Source organism: Mya arenaria, chromosome 5 (genome assembly GCF_026914265.1).
Source record: "Mya arenaria isolate MELC-2E11 chromosome 5, ASM2691426v1".
Taxonomy (NCBI): domain Eukaryota; kingdom Metazoa; phylum Mollusca; class Bivalvia; order Myida; family Myidae; genus Mya; species Mya arenaria.
In genome coordinates, this window is record NC_069126.1 from 36,803,340 (window position 1) to 36,826,565 (window position 23,226).

General features: G+C 35.3%; 2 protein-coding genes across 6 annotated transcripts in view; both read left to right on the plus strand.

The window, feature by feature from the left end:
• Window positions 1-1,065: 1,065 nt before the first annotated feature.
• The window catches only part of LOC128234843 (neurofilament heavy polypeptide-like), a 29,014-nt gene continuing 6,853 nt past the window's right edge, over window positions 1,066-23,226 (plus strand). For 4 of the 5 annotated variants that reach the window (XM_052949382.1, XM_052949384.1, XM_052949385.1 and 1 more), the window contains exons 1-6: window positions 1,066-1,140; window positions 1,355-1,520; window positions 14,155-14,225; window positions 14,908-15,086; window positions 15,795-15,830; window positions 18,540-18,681. In XM_052949382.1, the coding sequence (XP_052805342.1) occupies window positions 1,367-1,520; window positions 14,155-14,225; window positions 14,908-15,086; window positions 15,795-15,830; window positions 18,540-18,681 (582 nt within the window). In that variant the 5' untranslated portion in view covers window positions 1,066-1,140; window positions 1,355-1,366. The remainder of the gene's footprint in view (window positions 1,141-1,354; window positions 1,521-14,154; window positions 14,226-14,907; window positions 15,087-15,794; window positions 15,831-18,539; window positions 18,682-23,226) is intronic. The other variant, XM_052949383.1, reaches the window with a different exon arrangement.
• On the plus strand, window positions 18,735-22,034 carry LOC128234844 (neurogranin-like). The gene is made up of 2 exons (XM_052949388.1): window positions 18,735-19,635; window positions 21,365-22,034. The coding sequence occupies exons 1-2, from the start codon at window positions 19,624-19,626 to the stop codon at window positions 21,734-21,736; spliced, it is 384 nt and encodes a 127-aa protein (XP_052805348.1). The 5' UTR covers window positions 18,735-19,623; the 3' UTR covers window positions 21,737-22,034.

The following is a 23,226-nucleotide window of genomic DNA, read 5'->3' on the forward strand; positions in this document are numbered from 1 at the left end:
CAGTATAAAGTTTTAGTCAATACAATTAATTCATCCAATGACGATGGATAATAAGTGTTTTCAGATGCATTACCGGGAAAACTATTTTTGGTCCCAAACCATGAGCGAGTACCTGTCTCACTTTTATCTGCCGTCCGCCAGTGGCGGCAGTTAGAGTCACTTAAGAGATGCAATATCACTTTATATGCACAAGGGTGTAAAACACCCTCTTTCGTACGGAACCTCTCCTTCATTTTCTTCTCGAATCGTGCTAAATGTAAATATTTAATATTTCATAAGCTTTACACACAATTATTCTCGACAAGCATCATAGTACACAACTGAATACATTTAGACAATGTAAACCATAAGTAAGATCAACCTTTAGCCGGTGGCTTTGAACGGAAGAATAAAAGAGTACTGTGATGCTTGTTGAGAACAGCTGTGTGTAAAGCTCATGCGATCAAAAGTTATTACACTTAACAACTACTATTTTCAATTTTGAGAGTCTGCAAACCGAATATATAAAATGCTTTTTTTAAATGTTTTCTTTTTTTGGAGGGGGGGGGGCACAACCTTTGACATTCGCCCCTCCCTCCACAATTAAATTGGTTTAAAATGTAAGCAGGGGGATGGGTATTCACCTTTTATCATTTTAACAATTTCCGAATGGTGCATTTCGGAGAATTTTATCACATTTTATTTGCTCCGATATTGACATATACTGTACTGTACAGTTAACTTGGACGATTTTATTCGCTACTATATATACATTCTCCTAGGATCCTTAAATTTCAAAAAAAAATTTTAATAAAGTTAAGATCAGTATATCAGTATAACACCTTGATCCTGAAAAGGGGACTTAATCCACGACATTTCGAGAAATTAGGGCCCACTTTGTTTATAGAATATTGTACTTATATAAAATCTATAAACTGAATATTTATGATATTTTCATTCATGAATGTAAATAAAAAAAATATAGCTAGATCTATTTTATTAATAACGCACCTTCTAGAGTACCTATAAATACCGTTTGACCATACTTGTACCGGTACGTGTCAAGACGCTTTGACAAAATAAGATCAAAAGTGTTAACTCGCAAGCACCTGCTGTCGTCTGAATTTGTGTAAACAAAACATTGTTTTAGTGAATAAATTGGTAACTATGACATTCATACACATATTATTGCGTGAAATAAATTAAATTAACTTATAAATTTCTTCATTTGGTAATTTTGTATGCATTTATCGCCTTAAAGTCAAAGTTAACTAAAAATATTTCAGTGATTCTCTTGGTTACCATAGACAACACATAAACTATTGCAGTTGTCACTAGAATTCGCGATCAACGTTTTGATTTCTAATCGTTTCAGGTTATAAACAAAATGGCTGTACCATTCTCGAATACAAAATTGAGGGTTCCAAAGGGATTCCAAAACATCCTTGAAGGATTAGCAAGAGAAATTCTTCGCAGCCAGCCAGAGAATCCATTTGAGTTTGGTGCAAAATATTTTGAACAACTCATGAGAGTCAGAGAAGGTGAGATTGTAAAATAGTCTTATTTTTAAATAACTATGTTTAAAACAGGAATGATAAACTTTATATAATCAAACCATTTAAATATATAATCATAATGGTTAAGGCTCATCATGATTAGACTTTCTAAAAAACAAGCTTTACAGCAGTCTCACTGAGGTCAGTTTTCCATTACAAGTGACATATGATCATACATGCCATATCCCCCGGAGGGGGATAAAATCCCCCGGAATATCGACCCATCCCCCGGTCTCCCGGAGGGGGATGAAAATCCCCCGGAATTAAAAAGTGTTTAAAATTACGCAAATTTATCACAGGGTTTAATTATATATGCCTGTTTACAGTTATAATCCCCTTCCTGTCCTGAAGCTTAATTGGATTATCAACTGATGGTGTGTTTTAACAACACCTATTGGGTGACACTTAATAAATCAGCAGGGCACATTTCATGCATTGTTTTGATTGAAACTGACAGAATTTGCGTAAGAAATGTCAATTAGACTGGTCAAATAAAAGGTCGATTTTCATTGGTTAAAACTATAATTTTTATCCAATCAGAGAGGATGTAACAAATTAAAGCGTTCTTCATAACATGTGTCATTGTCATCAAAATAATTAATAATTTAAAGGTGACTGTAAATTATTCAGTAAAGAAAAGGATTAAAATAACTAATAGACAATGCTGTTCTTTGTTATGCCTCACTAATATGTTTACATACATGACATTGACCTTCATCGCAAATATCGGAAAATAACAGAACTTCCAGAAGAGAAACTGAAAGTAGACAATTCGGATGAAATGACTTTTATTTATTTATTATGGTGATGTTTTTTTTTTGTTTTTTTTTATGAATGCCAAAAGAAGATATGTTTATGAACTTAATAAATTATGCATTTGCTTTTTATCAGAAGCAAACAATTCTGACTATTTGGGAATTGAAATGAAAAATATTGATAATTCATTCCATTCTCTCTATTAGTCTGAAAGTCATCATTTATGATCATAGGCTGCAGATTTTGTATCCAATTTTAGAGGAAGGTAAGCACATTAAATTGTCTCTGAAACATATTTTTCTGTGAAGTATTCTATTTTGCAAGTGAGTGATTTTATTATGCAATATGGTTGTGTCTTATAAAAATATAGATGAAGTGCTGGAAAAAGGGGTAATTAAACAAGGTGAATTGGCATGTGTGTCATGCCCGTAATGCTACATGGCGATGATGAAAATCCCCTGGTATGTGACCAAAATCCCCTTAAATTGTGGACATAATCCCCTCGGGAGCCTTTCAAAATATTGGCAATTTGTTGTTTTTTCGTACTTGCGTCTTAAAATACTTCAAAATTTTGCCAAATTAGATCTGCTAAAAAATCCCCCTGAATACTACCAAAATCCCCCTGAATTTTCAGACTTTTGAACAAATCCCCCTGAATGGTCTCCAGAAAATATGGCATGTATGTATGATCTGCATCCATGATTTATTGGGTGTGGTTTAACAATTTTGTGTTAATTTATTTTCTATGTCATTTGTACAACATTTTTCATCCTTGTGAAAATACAGCTGTACTGGGCGAGTACCTTAATCGGAACACTTTGGCCACTATTTTTAAAATATTTTAAGTTAGACTTGCACCACAACTACAAAATTTTCCACCAGCATACTAGGATTCAAGACCAATTGGTTGATATCAACGGCATTTTTCAAGATACTACCAATTTGAATAAAAAGTGCTTTATTAACCGCAATGTTGAAGACTGCCATTTTCGTCCTCGGAGTACCTAAATATGGAACAGTTTTAATTCGTTATTTATTTTTATGTATTCTTTTAAAATTATTGCTCCATGTTTTGTAAATTGATAATTTATCTTATTTCCAGCTTGTCTTTTATTTCATTTTTTGTCAGTAAAATTTGATGGTTTCAGTAAAATACAGGCTGTACCAATATGCTGTGATTGTGGCAAGCATGAAGTCTTTCCCCCACATGCCATGTATTGACATTTGAACATGAAAAACTTTAAATGATCGCAGTATTTGAAATACTTACCGGAGAATTGTGTACCTTGGAACTTGTATCTGAAGCAAGCGTCTTTATTGATTAAAATCATAAATAAACTGATCTTGATCAAAAAAACACTTTTATAATGGGTGTTCCATATTTAGGTACTGTTCCGATTTAGGTACTCGCCCAGTACTGCTTAACATAGACGTCCTCAGCCGAGTGCCCATCTGTCACTGGTTGTTTTGCCCCTTATATCGGTTCACACTCAAGATGGCGGGGCAGGTAGTGGTAATTGGTCACTACCTCATCTATGTTGGCTTCCAAGTTGGTTCACTGTGTCGTAGCCAGAGCCAACTGGACGGCCTCTCTGCAGCTCTCCCAAGAGCCTGGACAGCGGTCTTTTTGACTCATACCTTGATGCCCACAGCTCCTAGCATTTTCCACACTGACTGTGATGGAAATCCTCTCCATCCAACTTCAACTGGGATGGTCTACCAAGTCTTGGTATTTTCCCTTTTTCAACTTGTATGCCTCCTCACATCTCTCTTCCCAGGGTACTGTTACATGTAGCTCCACCATACAACCAGCTTTGGAGACCTGGACTCAAAAACTAGATCTGGCTGAAGGATGGTATGGGCCACTTCCTCTGGAAACGTCAACTTTTTCCCCAGGTCTACCAACAAATCACAGTTTTGAGATTCTTGTAGGATGCCGCTACAAGTTGTTGTTGTAGACTTATTCTCCCCTTGTCGTACAAAGCTGATTAACTGGTGTTTTTAAAAGTATATTATAAGAAATGATCTATTGAAATCCCCTGGTCAAGGTCAAATTCCGATATCTGAGTAATATGGTCATACGAAGCCTTGGGGTTTTTGCTTATGTTTTTTTTAAAGCATTTTTTGTTCATTTCTTGGTTAATTCCCAGTTTTAGTCAAAATAACGTATATTTCTCAATCTGACAGAAAGGCCCTGACTGCATTCCCAAAATTATAGAAAAAAAACCTGGGGTATTTATTACTGATTATTTTAAATAGAATAATTACTATGTTCATTAGGAGTTTTAATTGAACTTTACCGGTAATTTTGGAGAAAGAGTTTTTACAGTTTGGATGTGTTTTTTGATTATACATGTACCTGTTTTAAAGGACTGAGATTCTTGATGTGCATGAAAAAAAAACTGGCAATAATTGAATCTTTTTTTACTTGTGTATTTTCAAATATATGAATGGTTAAGGAGTGTAATGTTTGCCTTGGTGTAAACCTCAGTGCAAAAATGTTAACCTTTGATCATCATTAAAGTCATTTTTAGATATTTAAAACTTGTGATACATGTTTATATACTCTCAACATACATGTCATATGGTGGGGCGAAAAATCCCCGAGATTTTTCTCAAACCCCCTGTGAGTCTCCCGGTGAGGTATGTCAATATCCGCTGGAATTTGATTAAAAAAAAAAAGTTATTCACCCAAATTTTATCACAGGTTTAATAGAATTTTAGCAAGGTGGTAATGTGGCCATACTCTGAAGCTGAAAAAAATGCCTACAATCATAGGGCCTACAGTCATAGAAATAGCAGACTTGGATGAGCAAATCTGAATTTTTGCCTACTGTGAAACATCAACAGTTTTCGACAAACACTGCTATATAAAATACGGGCCAATTTCATTATTTTTATAGCTATGTTGAAAGTTGAAAGTATCTTTATTAATATAATAGTGTCATGTATTTGTGATTTTGCTATTTATTTATGTAAATTTTACTCTAGTAGAGTTGAAAACAAGCACTAGTCCAGTTTCTATATCCTTTAATGTAAAAACCTAAATAAACCATTCAATCTTTGGGCCTGTTTCAATAAAGGATTTCAGGGGCAGATCCAGGAATTGACATAAGAGAGGTCATAACTTAGGGGCACAACCTTTTGACATGTGTCCCTCCCTCAGAACCGAAACTTTATGGCATAAAATGTTTGCATGGGGATTTGGGGTTACTTATTCAAGAGAAGAAAAAAAATTTAGTCTGGTGCATTATGGGTGTATTTTATTACTTTTTTTCTCCCATATTGATATAAAAAGTTAAATTAGTCAATTTTTGGATTCTCTAAACCTGCTAGTGAATTTTAGTTGAAACTCAATAATCTTAAATCTGTTTAAACTTCACTAATGGCAAGAAAATGTTGTGACTTTTATTTCTTCAACTTTGTGCTCATTTTTTATACTGACTTAAAAGTAACCAGTTCTCTCAAATATGAAGCAAAATAATGAAATCATAACACCAAGATAATTTCAGTTTACGACTAAAATCAACTGAGATCTTTATTGAATCACCCACCCGATGTTTTAGTGAGAATTTCAATCACTATACAGCTTGAAAATTGTTCGATTAAATATCTCTGTATTTGAGAATAAAATTTCAGGATATCAGTTTTACAGTCACTTATTTAAGTGAACATGTAGAAAGGAACTAGAGGGAGATTGCTTACTGTACTAAGTATTCGTTAATTTCATACGGCATGTGTTACAAATACAGTAAGTTACACTGTTACACATAATGTTGCCATTGCTAATCTGCAGGTTTTGGATGACCCATCAAAGGAACCAACCATTTTTATGATTTCTTCAAAGGCTTCATGATTTTTTTTTTAATTTTAATGCATTATATCGTGTTAAACTTAACTGATAAAAACAAAAAAATGCATTTGATTTAGATACAGTTTACAAATATAAGCGATATTTTGTGTGTTTTTAAATGAGAAATTTGTGGCCACATTATAACTTTTAAACAAATAAATTATGAAGGCTAATATTTTTTATATGTACCTAAATCATATTCTATTTTTGGGGATTTTGATCTTTAAAGTACAGTGACTTAAACATGATAATGCATTGAAATTCATAAAAAAAAATTGCATCACCCTATATTGTAGGCCTTTAATGCTTCATATTATAAACATTCCACAATATCCTTTGACTAAATATGGTCAAACCAGAATGCATTAATGCTAATTCAATAAGAACAGAATGTCAGATATTCATAATTCGCAGCTTATACATGTACCTTGATCCTAAATGAATTGATTATCTGCGCATAAATGGATATCAATTTTCCTATTTCCAGATATTGATACATTAATTCTAAAATGGCCATCAGTGTCTTCAATTACGTTTTCTTTCCCTCTGATTTCATACTATCTCGGCTGATGATTGCCTGACGCTTTCCATTGATTTTGTATGTGGGTTGGGGAAGAATTATTTTGCAAGTAATTAGTAATTTTTCTCTTATTTGGCAATTTCCCTCCTCGGTGTGTCTTCAAGATAGTCTGGAAACTCCAGACCGTCATCCTAGATTTATTGTCTGAACGCTGCTTAATTGGGTGCCGCTCAGTGAGAATATTGAACTTCGGAAATTAATGTGATTTGATGATAAAACAAAGTCTTACATTTATCGTGATTTTATTGGAATTATTTCTTTTTCATTGGAAATAAGTTCTAGTTGTATGTGTTTTCAGGCCATCTAAATATATATTTAATAGAGGTTAAACAATATTAATGTTACAATATAAAAATGGACACAAATTGTGTGTTTTGTTATGGCATCAAACTAAAAATTTGAAATGCTGTCGAGTAAAAGGCTTACCATACAGTGCTTATAAATAGTATAATCTGAGTATTACGGAGGAACAAAACTGTGAATTATTAAATCTTTTCTGGATCATAATCTGTTGTGTATGAACTGGAAGATTGACCATGGGAACTGTTTGTAGCAAATCAAGTAAGTGTTTATTCCAGTAACATATTTCATATGTCATTATGTATAATTGGAATAATTTTTTTCCACTTTCTTTAAGTAAACTTAAGGTGTCACATCACAGGTTTTTTGCCAAAAGTCGGAAGTCTGGATTGGAAAAAGTAGTTTGGATTAGCCTGTTTCTCTGGAATAAATTGAACTACAATAATTTTGTATTATAACTATTTTTGCCCAAAAATCAATTTTCGACCAAAACTTATGTGATGTTATACAGACACCAGTACCTGAGGTCATCTGCATAACAATTACGGTCTGGGGGTATACGGGGGATAGCCAGGAAAATGGGAAAATTGGCCATGCTTTTACATGTACCTTCCTGGTGGCTCTGAAGTGCTGGGTGAATGCAGTGGTTTTGTGTTCGCGCCAAAAAATAAGGAGGAATGGGCTTTTCCTAGGGTCCCTAGTGTGCGGGAGCATTTGGTGGGGATTTTACCAGCAGTATATCCCCACAGGGCGGTAATCTTACCCGGGTTTGGCAGGCCCGAGAGTCCCTGCTATTCCCCAGACCTTGGGGGGCCGTGGTTACAATTGACTAGTGAATTATGTGTACATAAACTACTATTTGCAAAAGAACTTAGCATTGAATGATATTGGCCCACATACCCCAAGAATATTCTGATTCGATTGCAACATCTTTAGCCTGTTAATTGACTTAAAACATCAAAGAAAGTCAACTGCCACGGACAGCAATTGATTCTTTGATTGACCACCATGGAACTTACTACTGCTTTTTCTCAGGGGCGGGCTCTCACACTTGCAAAGGTTCCATACATGTACTGTTTGTATTGGTTTCATATCAACTGGCCAGTTTAATTGTAGCCTTAAAAAAACGCTCTTTGAAAAGCCAAATAGGCTGTTTGAAATCGCTTTTTGGGCTTTACAAATGTAATGACCAATCATTACAAGAAGGCCTTATATGATACTTTTGTAAGCTGTCATTAGATTGACAAATACACAATTGTTAAGTTTATTTGCAAACAGTAGTAAGCGTTATTGAAGTAAGGTGATTATTGTGATACCTTGAAATATTTTTTTCATTTTTGACATATTAAATCAAAGAGTTGTTTCACTAATTAATGCAATAGAATTGTATAATATTATATATAGAATCTTTTAAACATATGTTTCGTAACTTTTTGTTGCTTTTTAATGGTAAAATAGTGATATGGGTCTGTTGTGCTATTTGACACGGTAAACTGTGTCAAAATAAGCACAGGCCTGCAAGCCCTGCATTGGTAAAATGCCTCCCAGACTTGCTCTTATTCTTGATTTCAGGGCTTTGTGAAGCATAAGTGTTAGAATTTGGGCTTGTTCATCTTAGTCTATAATTTGATGACTTCATAATGTTAGACTGTTGTTAGAACAATAAACCATGTGACGTTTAGTTCTGGTATGCAATTGACTTTTGCGAATGTGTGGTTAGAATGCAGACAATTAAGCATCTTTTACTAAAGATTTTTATTATTATTTTTAAATCCACAAATTTGAATAAAAAACAACATTAAGTTACATTCAGATGAAATTTAATGATTACCCGGTACATATTAGAAAAAAAAACCTACATTTACGGATGATTAAAAACAATCAGGATGGATAACTGTTGGAAATCTGTTGTTGCAAATTTATCCAGTAATTTTTCTTTCCTAAGTCCCAATTGACGTACAGGAGTTGGCACTAATCACTTTAATTACCGGTTGACAACATTTGATGTATGTTTTCCAGCTCAAATCAATAGGCAGTGATGTTGAGAAATTCAGCAGAATGAATAAATAACGGGACATGATGGGGTATTGATGTAACTCCGACTTAGAGGTGTTAGGCTTGATGCAATAAACCACTCCAGGAGACAGACATGTTTACTGAGTGTGCAGTGTGGCTTTATAAGGCCTTCTATAGAGAAGTTGTCCCAGCAATAAATAACAACAATGTATAAGGCCATATAATCAACTTAAGAGAAATCTTAAGTTCTCAATAAACTAAGCCAAATAGGTAGTAAGTAAAGTGTTCTTAAAAACCCTTTTTCTTGATTTTCCTGATTATAAGAATTGTTTGCTCTTTGTCATTAGTTTCATGAATGCTGTTTACGGTTTCGAGTATCGAGTTAATTCAAGGATCAATTGCAGTTTGCTGTAAAATCAGTACGAAACAATCGTTTTGTAAACAATGTTTGTTTTCAAACAATATCAAGTTGTAATGTCAGCATTGATTTTTTGCCAGTGAAATGAGTCAGATCATAAATTAATAATTATATTGAGTCACAAACTGTTGTTCTTTATACAATGTTGATTTCTCAATAACTAGGTAAGGGCGAAAGCATCCAAGAGCCACACTCACTTGACTCCATAATGTGAAGTGTTTTTATGGGTTCCTTGATTGGCTGTGGCAAAGTTTTATGCCTTTATTCATTCTCAGGAATATTGAATTATGGACAAGTGAAACTGTATCCTCAATTGTGGTAACTCTCTTTATAAGGAAAACAATATTCTCTATCCCCTTGGAGTGTACGAGGTTGTAAAAAACACACGCTGATGATAAGTTTTCCAAGAATTTTATTGGCAATATAACAAGGTTTTGACTTGCCTGTAGGAAGTTTTCTGAGACTTTCATTGGCATTATTATGAATTAACGATAATAATTCTTGAGACGCCAATGAATAATGTTTACAATGTGCAAAGAAGGTGATAGTGGACTTTAAAAGGTAAACCTAACAACTCAGAAGGATGGGAAACCAGTTTTCTATGTTCCAAGGCTGTTCAGCCAGGAGAAAGGCAGCAGAGAATACTCAACAATGTCAACAAAAGCAGGAGGAGGAGGTGCAAGAAGGTGACACAGGTTGGCAGGGCTTATCAGATTTAATTGCCATATATGCTTCTACATTGAACTTTCATAGGTTATAGTGTAGGTTTTTTTTCAAATTGAACAATTCTTGGTGTTTGCATTTTTTGTGGGCTTGGGCTTTGTTATATCTTTTTGAGGAATTTTAAGTGGTGTCAAAATTTAAGCAGTATACAGGTTTGTGAGGATTTGGGCCAGCTATTTTAATTCCTTTCATATTTTGGAAAGCCAATATGTTTTTCATTTCATGGCAGGGATTTCATTGTTATGTAAACTACAATTGGTTAATTGGTCTGAAAGCTTATCATAAAAAGATTGAAAAATCTAGTGGTGTAGATTTTCAGGCTTTCACCAAAGAGGTCGTTGGATTGACCCATACAGTGGCATGTTTTCTTGGTCCCACAAAGCTGACACCATTACTTGTTTCTCCGTAGGATACAACTCAGGAGTTAAGGATATTAGCTTAGAGAAAAGTGAAAAATGAAAACTGAGCGCAATCTAATCAGCATATTATTACACTACAGTAAAAAGGAACAAGATGTTTCATGATAAACATATATCATTATCTTTGCAGCAATTCTGATGTAAACTCTTTTGTTGAGAAAGAAATGTGTTTCAACATTGTTTGGGTGGGTTGGAGGATAATGAAACCCATTTGCTGCTATTTTGTTTTTATGAAATGTTGGCACGCTTGGCATAATTCTTTTACTGACCGTAATGGATTTTTTTCGTGAAAATGTAGCGTTTTCAGATTCAGATTGTTTTAGCAAACTATTTTAAGGAATAATTGTCATATAATTATATTGAGCTTTTATGTTCAACCTTTTGGCCATTAATTCAATTAGAAAGAAAATGTTTTGAAAATATTTTACATCTTCCATCCAGAGAGAAAAACTAGTTTGAATCTGTTGTTCCAACTTTGGTGCTGCTTTTGCTTCCAGGCATCAGTTTTCAAATTATCGTGATGATCTTGTGCTATATATTGATTGAATCACGGTGCCATTATAAAGCAACACAGGATAAGGTATAGTCAATATTTAAAGAATAGCTCTCTCACACAAACAGTTCCATTGTCAGAAAACCTTTTGTTCTATTACTTGGCTGGAGCCTGAATCTCTTGGGACCTCGCAGAACATCATCGTAAAGCTACCTCCAAACATAGCGTGGCTTTAAGGATTATATTTGTTTTTTTGGCATAAGATATATATATATAAAACATAAGATAGCACTTTAAGTTAGTGAGAATTGCATATTACCAAGTATTTTCAATTGTGAGATCGTTCTGATCTTCATACCCGGGAGAACAATTTAGCCTACAAATAGAGAATATTACAGAGAGTGGTGTTTAAGGAACATTATAGTTCTATTGGGCTTCTTTTTCTCATTGAATTATAGATGAGTTCCATGTTATGTGGGGATGTCAGTCATTGATTCCATAACTCTGAGCAAAGAGATCTGCTCCAAGAACAAGTTGCAATACGTTTCTGTATTTCACATCATTAATTTGTTGTGTATAATTTATGTTTTACATTTTACATTCTTGGCATTTTACAGAAGTCTGGGCCAATCTTTGACTGACTGGAGAATAAAAAAAGTCACATACAAAGATACGAATTTAAATGTGTTCTTGCAAAATTTCTTCCTGTGAAATTTTCATCACTTAAGGCTGATGACATTGTCCAGTAATACTTCAGAATCATTTAAGGCTGTTGGCCTTGTCCAGCATCATTTAAGGCTGTTGGCCTTGTCCAGCATCATTTAAGGCAGGTGGCCTTGTCCAGCATCATTTAAGGCTGTTGGCCTTGTCCAGCATCATTTAAGGCTGCTGGCCTTGTCCAGCATCATTTAAGGCTGTTGGCCTTGTCCAGCATCATTTAAGGCTGCTGGCCTTGTCCAGCATCATTTAAGGCTGTTGGCCTTGTCCAGCATCATTTAAGGCTGCTGGCCTTGTCCAGCATCATTTAAGGCTGTTGGCCTTGTCCAGAATCATTTAAGGCTGCTGGCCTTGTCCAGCATCATTTAAGGCTGTTGGCCTTGTCCAGAATCATTTAAGGCTGCTGGCCTTGTCCAGAATCATTTAAGGCTGCTGGCCTTGTCCAGAATCATTTAAGGCTGTTGGCCTTGTCCAGCATCATTTAAGGCTGCTGGCCTTGTCCAGCATCATTTAAGGCTGTTGGCCTTGTCCAGTATCATTTAAGGCTGCTGGCCTTGTCCAGCATCTAAAAAGGCTGCTGGCCTTGTCCAGCATCATTTAAGGCTGCTGGCCTTGTCCAGCATCTAAAAAGGCTGCTGGCCTTGTCCAGCATCAATTAAGACTGCTGGCCTTGTCCAGCATCAATAAAAGCTGTTGGCCGTATCTGATTCCAGCATCAATAAAGACTGTTGGCCTTATCCGATTCCAGCATCTATAAAAGCTGTTGGCCTGATCCGATTCAAGCATCAATAAAGGCTGTTGGCCTTATCCGATTCCAGCATATCTGATTCCAGCATCAATAAAAGCTGTTGGCCTTATCCGATTCCAGCATCAATAAAAGCTGTTGGCCTTATCCGATTCCAGCATCAATAAAAGCTGTTGGCCTTATCCGATTCCAGCATCAATAAAAGCTGTTGGCCTTATTCGATTCCAGCATCAATAAAAGCTGTTGGCCTTATCCGATTCCAGGGCCTTATCCGATTCCAGCATCAATAAAAGCTGTTGGCCATGTCCAGCATCACTAATTGCTGCTTGCCTTGTCCAGCATCAATAAAGGCTGTTGGCATTGTCCAGCATCACTAAAGGCTGCTTGCCCTGTTTCCTATTCTTGTCCCTTGTCCAGCATCAATTAAGATTGTTGGCCTTGTCCAGCATCAATTAAGATTGTTGGCCTTGTCTAGCATCACTTAAGGTTGCTAGCCTTGTCCAGCATCACTTAAGGCTGCTGGCATTGTCTAGCATCACTTAAGGCTGCTGGCCTTGTCCAGCATCAATAAAGAGTGTTGGCCTTGTCCAGTATCACTAAAGGCTGCTGGCCTTGTCCAGAATCAATTAAGATTGTTGGTCTTGTCCAGCATCAATTAAGATTGTTGGCCTTGTCTAGCATCAATAAAGAGTGTTGGCCTTGTCCAGTATCACTAAAGGCTGCTGGCCTTGTCTAGCATCACTTAAGATTGCTGGCCTTGTCCAGAAGCAAATTAAGATTGTTGGCCATGTCCAGCATCAATAAAGGCTGCTGGCCTTGTCCAGTATCACTAAAGGCTATTGGCCTTGTCCAGTATCACTAAAGGCTGCTGGCCTTGTCCAGCATCATTTAAGGCTGCTGGCCTTGTCCAGCATGACTTAAGGCTGCTGGCCTAGTCCAGTATCACTAAAGGCTGCTGGCCTTGTCTAGCATCACTTAAGATTGCTGGCCTTGTCCAGCATCAAATTAAGATCGTTGGCCTTGTCCAGCATCAATAAAGGCTGCTGGCCTTGTCCAGTATCACTAAAGGCTGCTAGCCTTGTCCAGCATCAATTATGATTGTTGGCCTTGTCCAGTATCACTAAAGGCTGCTTGCCTTGTCCCTATTCTTATATATTTGAAACAAATTTGTCTTTGTTTGTTGGTGTTCCATGAAACTGCTTTATACATGGGCAACAAAGTTTCAATATGAAGTGCACCTTAATGATCATAGCCCCTCTTTATGAAAAAAAGCTGCTCTTCATAAAAAAAGCCCCTGTTCATAATCAAAATCCCTTTTCATAATCATAGCCCTTATTTCTTTAACAATCAAGCTCGAACACAGACCATGTTTCAATGAAGGCCCTTTAGCATGAAAACACACCTTCACCAATGTCACTGACAGCCATTTATTTCTATGCAGTTGTAGGCATCTATTTGCTGGGACAAGCACTTTTCACGTGCTCAGCACAAAACCAATGATTCTTCATTGAGCCCTCAAATTTAGTGTTTGCTTTTTACTTTCCTCCATCAAAGCACTGATTGCTATTACTTTACAGTTTGTAATGTTTCTATCTTCAGAGACTGGCCATGACCCTGCAGTTCACGGGGCCAGACTGGAAGACAGATTCTACAACAATGACTCCTTCAAGGTAAATCTTCAATTGTCAGATCTGCAAGTCAGACAAGTCAGTCATAGGTTTAAATCAAACTTATGACTGTGGATTCAATTTGTATTCAAAGGAGTGTTATCTTTTTATGGCAGCTTGTTTTGAATGCAATTTATCTTTGGAATGCCAAACTAAATCCATTGCCATTATTTGTATTTAACTCGAAATTGAATAAAAAAGCAGGAAAAAAAATGGACATTACGGTAATACTTGTTCTACCCAGGAAACAGTATCAGTATGGAGTATAATGGACACCAGCATCTTTTTTTTTATCTCTCCAGGAAACAGACATGTACATGCTTCTTTACGTGCGTTTGGTTTTGTCACAGACATGTATATAGCGTTCAAGTGCAAAATATACAATATCAAGCCAATTTTATGACCTGTAACTGCTTGGGTCCACATTTCAGTTCTCCTCCATCAACCGAGTGCCAGCAGGACACAGCTCTAACCATAAAGACAAACTACAGATAGTACACCCCGCAGGTTGGAGATCATGTTATTACCTGCTTATTTGGACCATATTTCAGTTGCCCCCTTTAGACCCGAGCTCCCCTCAACAGCAGGATGCGGCTCTCGCCATCCCGACAAACTTCCGTAAACACACTGCGGAGAAACTGATAGATCACATAAAATTTACCTGCATGTTTGGTCCATATTTCAGTCACCCTCAGTGGACCCAAGCTCCCCTCAACAGCAGGACGCAGCACTCACCATCCAGACAAACTACCGTAAACACACCGCGGAGCAACAGGTGGAAAATATGAAGGAGGATGAGGCCGCGGAGAAGATTCAGGCTGGATTCCGTGGATACCAGGACAGACAGAAGTTTGCAGACCTCAAGTAAGTGGTGATCTGTGGCTGTTTTATTGGTTTGATTATTTAACAGTTTTTGTTACGTGGCCTAAACTATTAATAATGCTATGAATGCATCACTGTTAAGGATGCTTAGAACTGATTACAATGTACACTTTGCTTTGCTTGATTTGAAAACACTTGCATGAAGTTTGGATGTATATCACAGGCATTTCTAAGGCACTTCCTAGTGAGCATAAGATGAAAAGATTTTTTTGGGTCAACTTGAAATTTTAATGAAACAACACAAGTGTCTGATATCAATTTAAAATTTTAATTCGCAAATTCAAATAAGCCTAGAATACCCTTTTTTTCTAACCTACATGTTCGATATATTCTCACGTACTGAGAATAATAGTTTTGAGAAAGTGATTGTCCAACATGCTCATGGATTATAAAAAGGCCTCTCTGTCAGTAAGAAAAATGTTCAGTGAAACCACAATGGAAATGCTGTTCAATGTCATGTAGTTTTTGCACAATGGTGCATCTTTTCTGCCTTTGTCTCTTCTTTGTTCATGCCAAGTTTTTTGAAGCCATCAAAAATTCATGATTCTTGAAATTTCAAACATATATATGTTCATGTAGAGAACTTAACCTTAGAACTTGAGGCCAATCTAGAAAACTACTATACTCATATGATGTATCTCTTTAATTCTCAAACCAACTTTAATTTTAACTTTATTTTCTCGTTTACTGGTCGAGGAAATCAGGTGGCATCCCTGCAGACAACAGGTAAAAGTGGCAATGGTTCTCAGTAATCACATATATACTTTCTCATTGTTAATAAATAACTTACTTGCACATCTGCATGCTTTTGTTGTAATCAGCAGTGTTTAACACTAACTCTTGGTTCAAAAGAGTCCAACTAACAAATTTTGGGAGTCAAGAAGTCTTTGTTTGAAGATAGATTCATTGTCAACGAGAAGTATTTCAAATGATATTGTTTCAAAAATTAACTTCATATGAGCAACTGGCAAGTTTGGATGAAGTCTTTTGAAACTAACAAGAGTGGATGAAGTGATCTAAAATAATATGCATTTGTGCAGCCTTCATTTGCATGACCTCAAGTCTGATGGTTTCCAATGCCCCGTATTCTAGCCCTAAATTGAAGAGACTCAAGACTGGCTTATTTCCTTAAATTTAGTGTTGAGCACTGGACACAGTAATCTCTATTGCTCATGAGTAAATGTGGTCTAATGTGTTGCTGTCCACATCTCACCCTAGAGGTCTTGGCCTCTTAAAACGGACACTATATATAACTGGTTTCTTACCCGGGGAATGGACTCAATAGTAATTCATATGAACTTATAGTTGTATAGTTACAATAGCTATAAAATGAATTAGTATAAGCTTAATAACTCATTGCACTTTAGCTATTTACCATTCCTGCATTCTTGTTGTAACTATTTTTATTATAGAGCACTCAAGTACAGTCTGTACGAAAGTCATTATCACATTGCAGGACACGAGTCCGGACCAGTTTTTGCAGGACCAAACATTTTATGTACATTTTTGTGAAAGTCAGGGCTTTCAACAGGGTCTGAACCCAATGGTCAATGACTCTTAAAATCTGATTTTCAAGAGTCAAAATCAGATCTTCAAGTGTCATTGTCCGTGTTTTTCTTAATACATGGTCTTACTTCTTCATTATAGTTTTCATTTGTCGTATGATGGCGTTGCAAAGTACATGATTATTTATTAAAAACTAATACATATATACATTTTTTAAACTGATAGTGGGCCTACAATATAGATGTGATTGTCGTACAGACTGCAAACCACGCTGATATCAATTTCTCCCACCTCAGATAAGTAGATCCAATAATTTAACCATGCTAGAAATTCTTACCTTGCCCACATGTGAAGATAAAATGCCCGTATGGAACTACTTTTTAATGGTCACCACATTGTAATTACCTCCCTTGTTGAAGACTGTCGTCTGTAGCATCATGGAACCTTGTCTTGTGGCAATATTTAGAACGCTAATTAATTATTCATCGCTTTAAATGTCACCATAAAACAGTTTTCTTGCACCTTTCAAGAAATAATGCTTCACTCTTCTTAGAACTATTTGAAGACCGATTTGATTATTAACATAATCTAAATCACTGCGCCCATATCCATGACAACCACGAACTATCGCATATCCATACGCGATTATTATTACTAAGCACAAAAGAGTTCCAGCAAGAAATATAATTTTACTAAATTTGTTTAACTGAGGTGGGAGAAAAAGTATCTACCATAGCTGCTCGTGTAAGATAGGTTCATCCCGACCCTCGCACAGGATGTTTTGCGGAAACTTGGTAAACCTCATTTCCGTAAAACACCCTGCGCTCGGGTCGGAATGAACCTATCTTACACTCACGGCCATGGAAGATACTTATAATCTATAACTATTACAAATGAAGAGATTTACTAGTAACATGATAACCCTGGACAAACATATTGACTTGGATTTAATTTACACTTTTGTTAATCAAAGAAGTAAATAATGGAGGGCCACTGAAATGCGCCTTCAAAGTCATATTAATTCCACTGTAAAAGTTGAATGTGCTTGATCAATGCGATTATTAAGGCATTCCCTGTTGTACATCTGTGTCATCTTTAGTTGTGTCATAGTAGGCATCTCAGTCTCTTGGGATGGTAGCATTCTGTTATAATCATTCAGTACAATGCGGTCATCTCACTTACACATGTATCCTTTGGTTATGTTTGTGAATCAATATTTCTAAGTTTTATCTATTTTGTAAATGATAAACTTATTAGTCAGTTTACTCAAAGTTTTTTTTTATATTGACGGTAACATTTCATTTAAAAAAATTCAATATTCAATTTTATTTCTGTTGACTACAACTCTTGTTAATAAGATGGCCGCAATATATCAAAACCTCAAGCTTTTGTAGAACAATTGTTGTCTCCCATTGACAGTATTAGCATTTGTTTTAGCCAAGTGAAGTACTGCACTGGAATATAAGATATGGTAGCTTGGTATCTTGAATGCAGATTAAAATGACAGTTTAAGTGGGCTTCAGCATGATATTTAAATAAAACATACAATAGTCATCCCAAGTTTGTTCCAGTTTTGCATTATTCAGAGATAATTACTACGTTCATGTGCTTTACTGTTTTGCTCCTTGCTTAACGTTGCTTGGGATAAATTTCTTTAGGTAGTATCCATTTCATAACCATATTTCAATTTAATATTAAATCTGCAAAGACCTCAAAATCAATTTACATATATACATTTGTAGATTTACACGCTGGTTTTCAACAATTCTAACTACCGTACCGTATTCATTAATACTTCAACTTTTTTGACACTCTTCTTCACCAAATTTACCAAACAATTTCTTGTGAAAGTGTTAACTTGTTTCTGTAACCTGTGGTAACTGGACCCCGCACAACTGTAATTTACATGTCCTGTACATTTATTTACAGGGAACCGGAAAAGGGGGGTAAACAAGAGGAGGAGGAAGAGGTAGACATTGACCTTAATGACCCCGATGTTGAGAAGGCTGCAGTGAAGATTCAAGCAGGATTTAAAGGTTTCAAGGCCAGACAGGAGATTAAGGAGATGAAGGTCAGTACGCGTCATTTGAAGGGTCAAGGTCATGGGTCAAAGGGTCATTGGTGTGTGATGTTTTTCAGTTGTTTTTGTTGGCAGTTTCCCCACCCAAGTAGTGACTCAACACTTTGCTGCTTTATTTCGCTGACCAAGTTCACCCTAAGTATTTTGCTCCAGTGCTATGCACTAATATATTGCTTAAATGTATACTGTAGTACAGAATTTATGAAGGTCCTGAATGATTTTCTCTGTTGACAGAGTTTAGACTTTCAGTAACAATACCACACAGATGCATCGATTCTTTTCATCAGTTTGTGGTCCCAGCGCAAGACGGATTTACCTCAATATACAATAGAAGGAATAACATCCATTTTGCCATAGCCCTATCATTGCTTTTCACAGATTTAACCTCATTATTACTACCAGTGTCTAACCAATTTGCACTTGATTTGGTCTTGCATGTACAAAATGGCAAACACTCTTCTGGGGACAGAAGATTTCTCTAGTGTTTGACAAGTTTCTAACATTGCTGTGGCATAACATTGTTACGAAACCGATGTTCATAAAATGTTTCTTTATTTGGGAAACTCTTGGAAACTTTAGATGTTTTTTGTCGCTGCAGATACAGAGTATATTTTATTGTAATAAGGTTATGTTCCAGCCTACACACTTCGGCAAACCCCCCTTAAGTCTTAAATTAATAATAACCCAGTCAAACCAACAGCAATTCACAGAACCAAGTGATTTATACTGAGGATGGGTCCTCACCAATTTCCAGTTACTAATCACAGTGGTTTGACCTCTGTATGTAAATCACAGCTGTATAAGGTAGGTGATTCGTATCTATTTTCTCCTCTGTTAGTCGAGTGTTGTTTGTACGCGTTAGAAGCCACGAGTTTCTGACTGTCTGTATTGGATCTCAACGGAGCTGGTATTAAGTTGGGCTGTTTCCATTGTATGATGGCAAAGGTAAGTGTTCTTTCTGACTGTTTCTTCTGTTAAGTCTTTTAATCATTCATTATAATGAATTCTTTTTTCTCTTGTAAAATTCTTTCTTTGAGATTTTTCTACAGGCTTATGTTTTGAAAGAAATTGAGTTTCAATGATTGATTTGTCTTACTTTGACTGATAATTTTTATCTTGTATTTTATAGTAACTTTTATCTGTTCATTTCCAAATATTATAGTTTAACATTATTTATTTCATGAAAACACATTGAACAACACAATAATCATGAATAATACTTTATTAAAGGTTTTAAGGTTAAGTTTAAAAACTAATAATATTACCACTCACTGTTCAGGGAATGCATTTGAATCCCTGACAGTACTTTTTAGGTATTTTCTTAAAGTTGAATGGTTTTCTACAAACTCGTTAGATATTTAGTGTTTTTTGAGATTTCATAATAGATTGTTTTATTGTTATAATTAATCAGTTCATGAATTGTAAGAAAAAAGCATAATTGTTCAATCAGTAGAATTAATTAAAAATGTGGTGATAAAAATGATATTGAAATTTTGGATATAAACTGAGCCACACTTCTTTAATACTAATTTAGTTTTATAATTAAATGCATGTAGTAAACTATATCTAACAAGCCGAAAGAAAAAACCCAAGTATGATTATGTAGATTTTTCCATATGAGATATTTTAAATAAAATCTATTTGTAAGTCAATGGATTGTCCTTGTTTTTCTAAGAGCTAACTTCCCGCTCAATATTTCATCCAGGCTGACAGCTAAAGCATTCTTCCCTTTTTCTTTTTCTTTGAATGGCCATATTATAGAGAATCATCAATAATGCTTTGATAATGTCATTCTCCTTTGAAATCCTGCCATTATATTTGATATTGAACAAGTTTGTGCTCTGAAGGAGCAAACTAACTCTTTGGACTGCAAACGGTTTAGGAACAGTTTAAGCAGGAAAGAGAAACTGTCTGACGGCCTTTGAATAGGGTTGTCTGTGATTGCAATAGATTTGCCATAAGTTGTCATTTTTGGAGTGTATCTAATTTTATTCCAGGAGGCATACATTTAGTTCTATTTGTGATGACCTATATCATACAAAATATCTGTATATACATACCATGAATAAATCTTCTCTTCTTCTAGTACTTTTGCAAATCATGTTAAGATTTTATGGTTCTTTTGAAATCTCTTTAGGGAAGACGATAAAATGTTGCTTGAGACAAAAATTAGTACCTGTAATGTACTAATGAGTTTCTGTTTCGAAACTTTGCCTAAATTCTTTCATACGGATTCTTTCTTCAGAAAGCCTCACTCTTTTATTCAAGACTTCAAGAATTTCTGCGTTCTTGTTTATGAACACACAAAAAATCTGATATCAAAAGAATACAAAATTTTATTACAAGTTTGAGAAGATTTGATAAGTTATTTGGGTATTTCATAATAAATACTTGAAGGTCTTTCAAGCTGTTTCCAATGAAGTAAGCATGTGTGTCTTTGTCATACCAAAATCCTTACTGCTCAAGAGATGGTCAGAATAAGTATGAGAACTGAACATGATCTTTCCAAGGCATTTTTTTGTTCATAATGTAATGGTTGGGGTTTTGACAAACCATCTTATATACATTCTGGAAAGAATGTCCTTTTGAAATCCAGACAACATCTAAAGTACTAGACTATGTCCTATTGCATTTAACAAATGTTCATTTACTCTCTCCTTGGTGGCTGAAACAGGCTTCAAGCAGTCAGTTGGTGGGTGTGGCCAATGAAGGACTGGAGCCGCAAGATGAAGTTGTCGACATTGATCTTGAAGACCCTGATGTCCAACAGGCAGCAGTAAAAATCCAAGCGGGCTTCCGAAAACATGTTGCTCACAAAACCTCTCAACAAGACAAGCTTAACTCCGCCCCCGCAGACGCAGATGGTCTGGGGATGGGGCCTTCATCTAAAGGCGGAGGAGCAAATGATAATAATGCACAGGGAACATCTGGTCAAGCGCAAGAAGAGGAAGAAGTGGACATTGATTTGAATGATCCAGATGTGGCCGATGCTGCAGCGAAAATACAGGCGGGGTTCAAGAAACACATGATGAAGAAGAAGAAATAATAAAACTCAAAAGGTTGATAGAACACTACTAGGGACAAGGATTTTGAAGTGATTGTGAATGGAAAGAGACAATCAAGAATGAAGTAGAAATGTTTTACATCTAGGTCTTAGTAGAAGACATCTATATGTATAGTGTTATGATAGCAAGTCGTGGACTGACACAGTTAATGGTCATCAAAATATTTTAAAATGATGAAGCAATAATTTAAGTTTATAAATCAGTTAACTTTATAATATAAGATTCTATTCTTTGAGATTTTGTTAAATTATTTAAATGTAATAAAACAAATAAGCAATATTCACATTATTATGAAGGTTCAGTGATTGAAAAAAATATCAATCAATTTCGATGGCACTTTTGAAATGGAGATGATGGAATTCTGATTGAAACAAAGTGGCGCCAGAAACAAATTATACACAGATTGTTTGACATGAAGAAGAAAAAAAAATCAAAAAACAGCAATATCTCAAATGAGAACTCAGGATTAGCTACTGATACATGTAGATGGTACTTGAGCACAAAATGAAATGTTAGTGGTTTAAAATATCGATGTCTGTTTCATTTTTTCTTGTTGTAAAAACTGTTGATCTGTTCAGTGTTTCTTATGTTCCCTGTGCACATTCCCGTGTTAGAGATTTGTTATCCATTTCCTTAGAAGATGGTTTTACATGTTCCCTTTCTTGTTTAATTTTTCAAACCCACCTGGGAAATTTGTTCTTTTATATTTATTCTGTTTGTAATAGTTTTCTGTTCAATGTTCCTTTCTTTTATGGTTTAATGTTTTTACCAAATTCTTCCGATTTTCCCAGTTGTTGTTATGGGTTACATATCTAGGTAAGTAATGGGTATAGCAGATTGGATTTCTGATGTTTTCGAATCTTCAACAATAAGGTGAGTGTTCATTTTTTATTCTTACTTTACTTATTTGGAGTTTGATGAATACCTACTATTAATTCTTTACTTATATAAAAGGTAGGATCAAGGGAGTTTTTAAAACTTCAGGAATATACGGGTACACATGAAGAATCATGACATGAACATATTTATTCATGTTTCCAATGTATTATTCAAAATGATTTCTTTATACAGTTTGTTCTGTGTATTATTGACAGTGTAACATGTAGCTAAATTTTGTCACTGTTCTTGACTTGCACGAGAAATTGTACTGTTGTTTGCGATAAAGTGTAACGAGTGCTGCTTTTTGCTTTAATAACAAATCAATATGCTTGCTGTGTTTAACCTCAATTAAATCATGAGTCATTTTTGTAGTGATCCAATTATATGATCATCAATGACATGTAATTTGTTCATAAATCATAAGGAATGTTTTTAATGGCATCATTGGCATTATAGATTTCTCAAAAGCAACTGATTGTAATTAAATTCTAAAATAAGAGAAAATTTCAGATTAAAATGACTGCACATATAAGTCAACAAGAACTGAAGTAATCATTTGAAGAAACTATTCCAAACTACATAATGTACATCA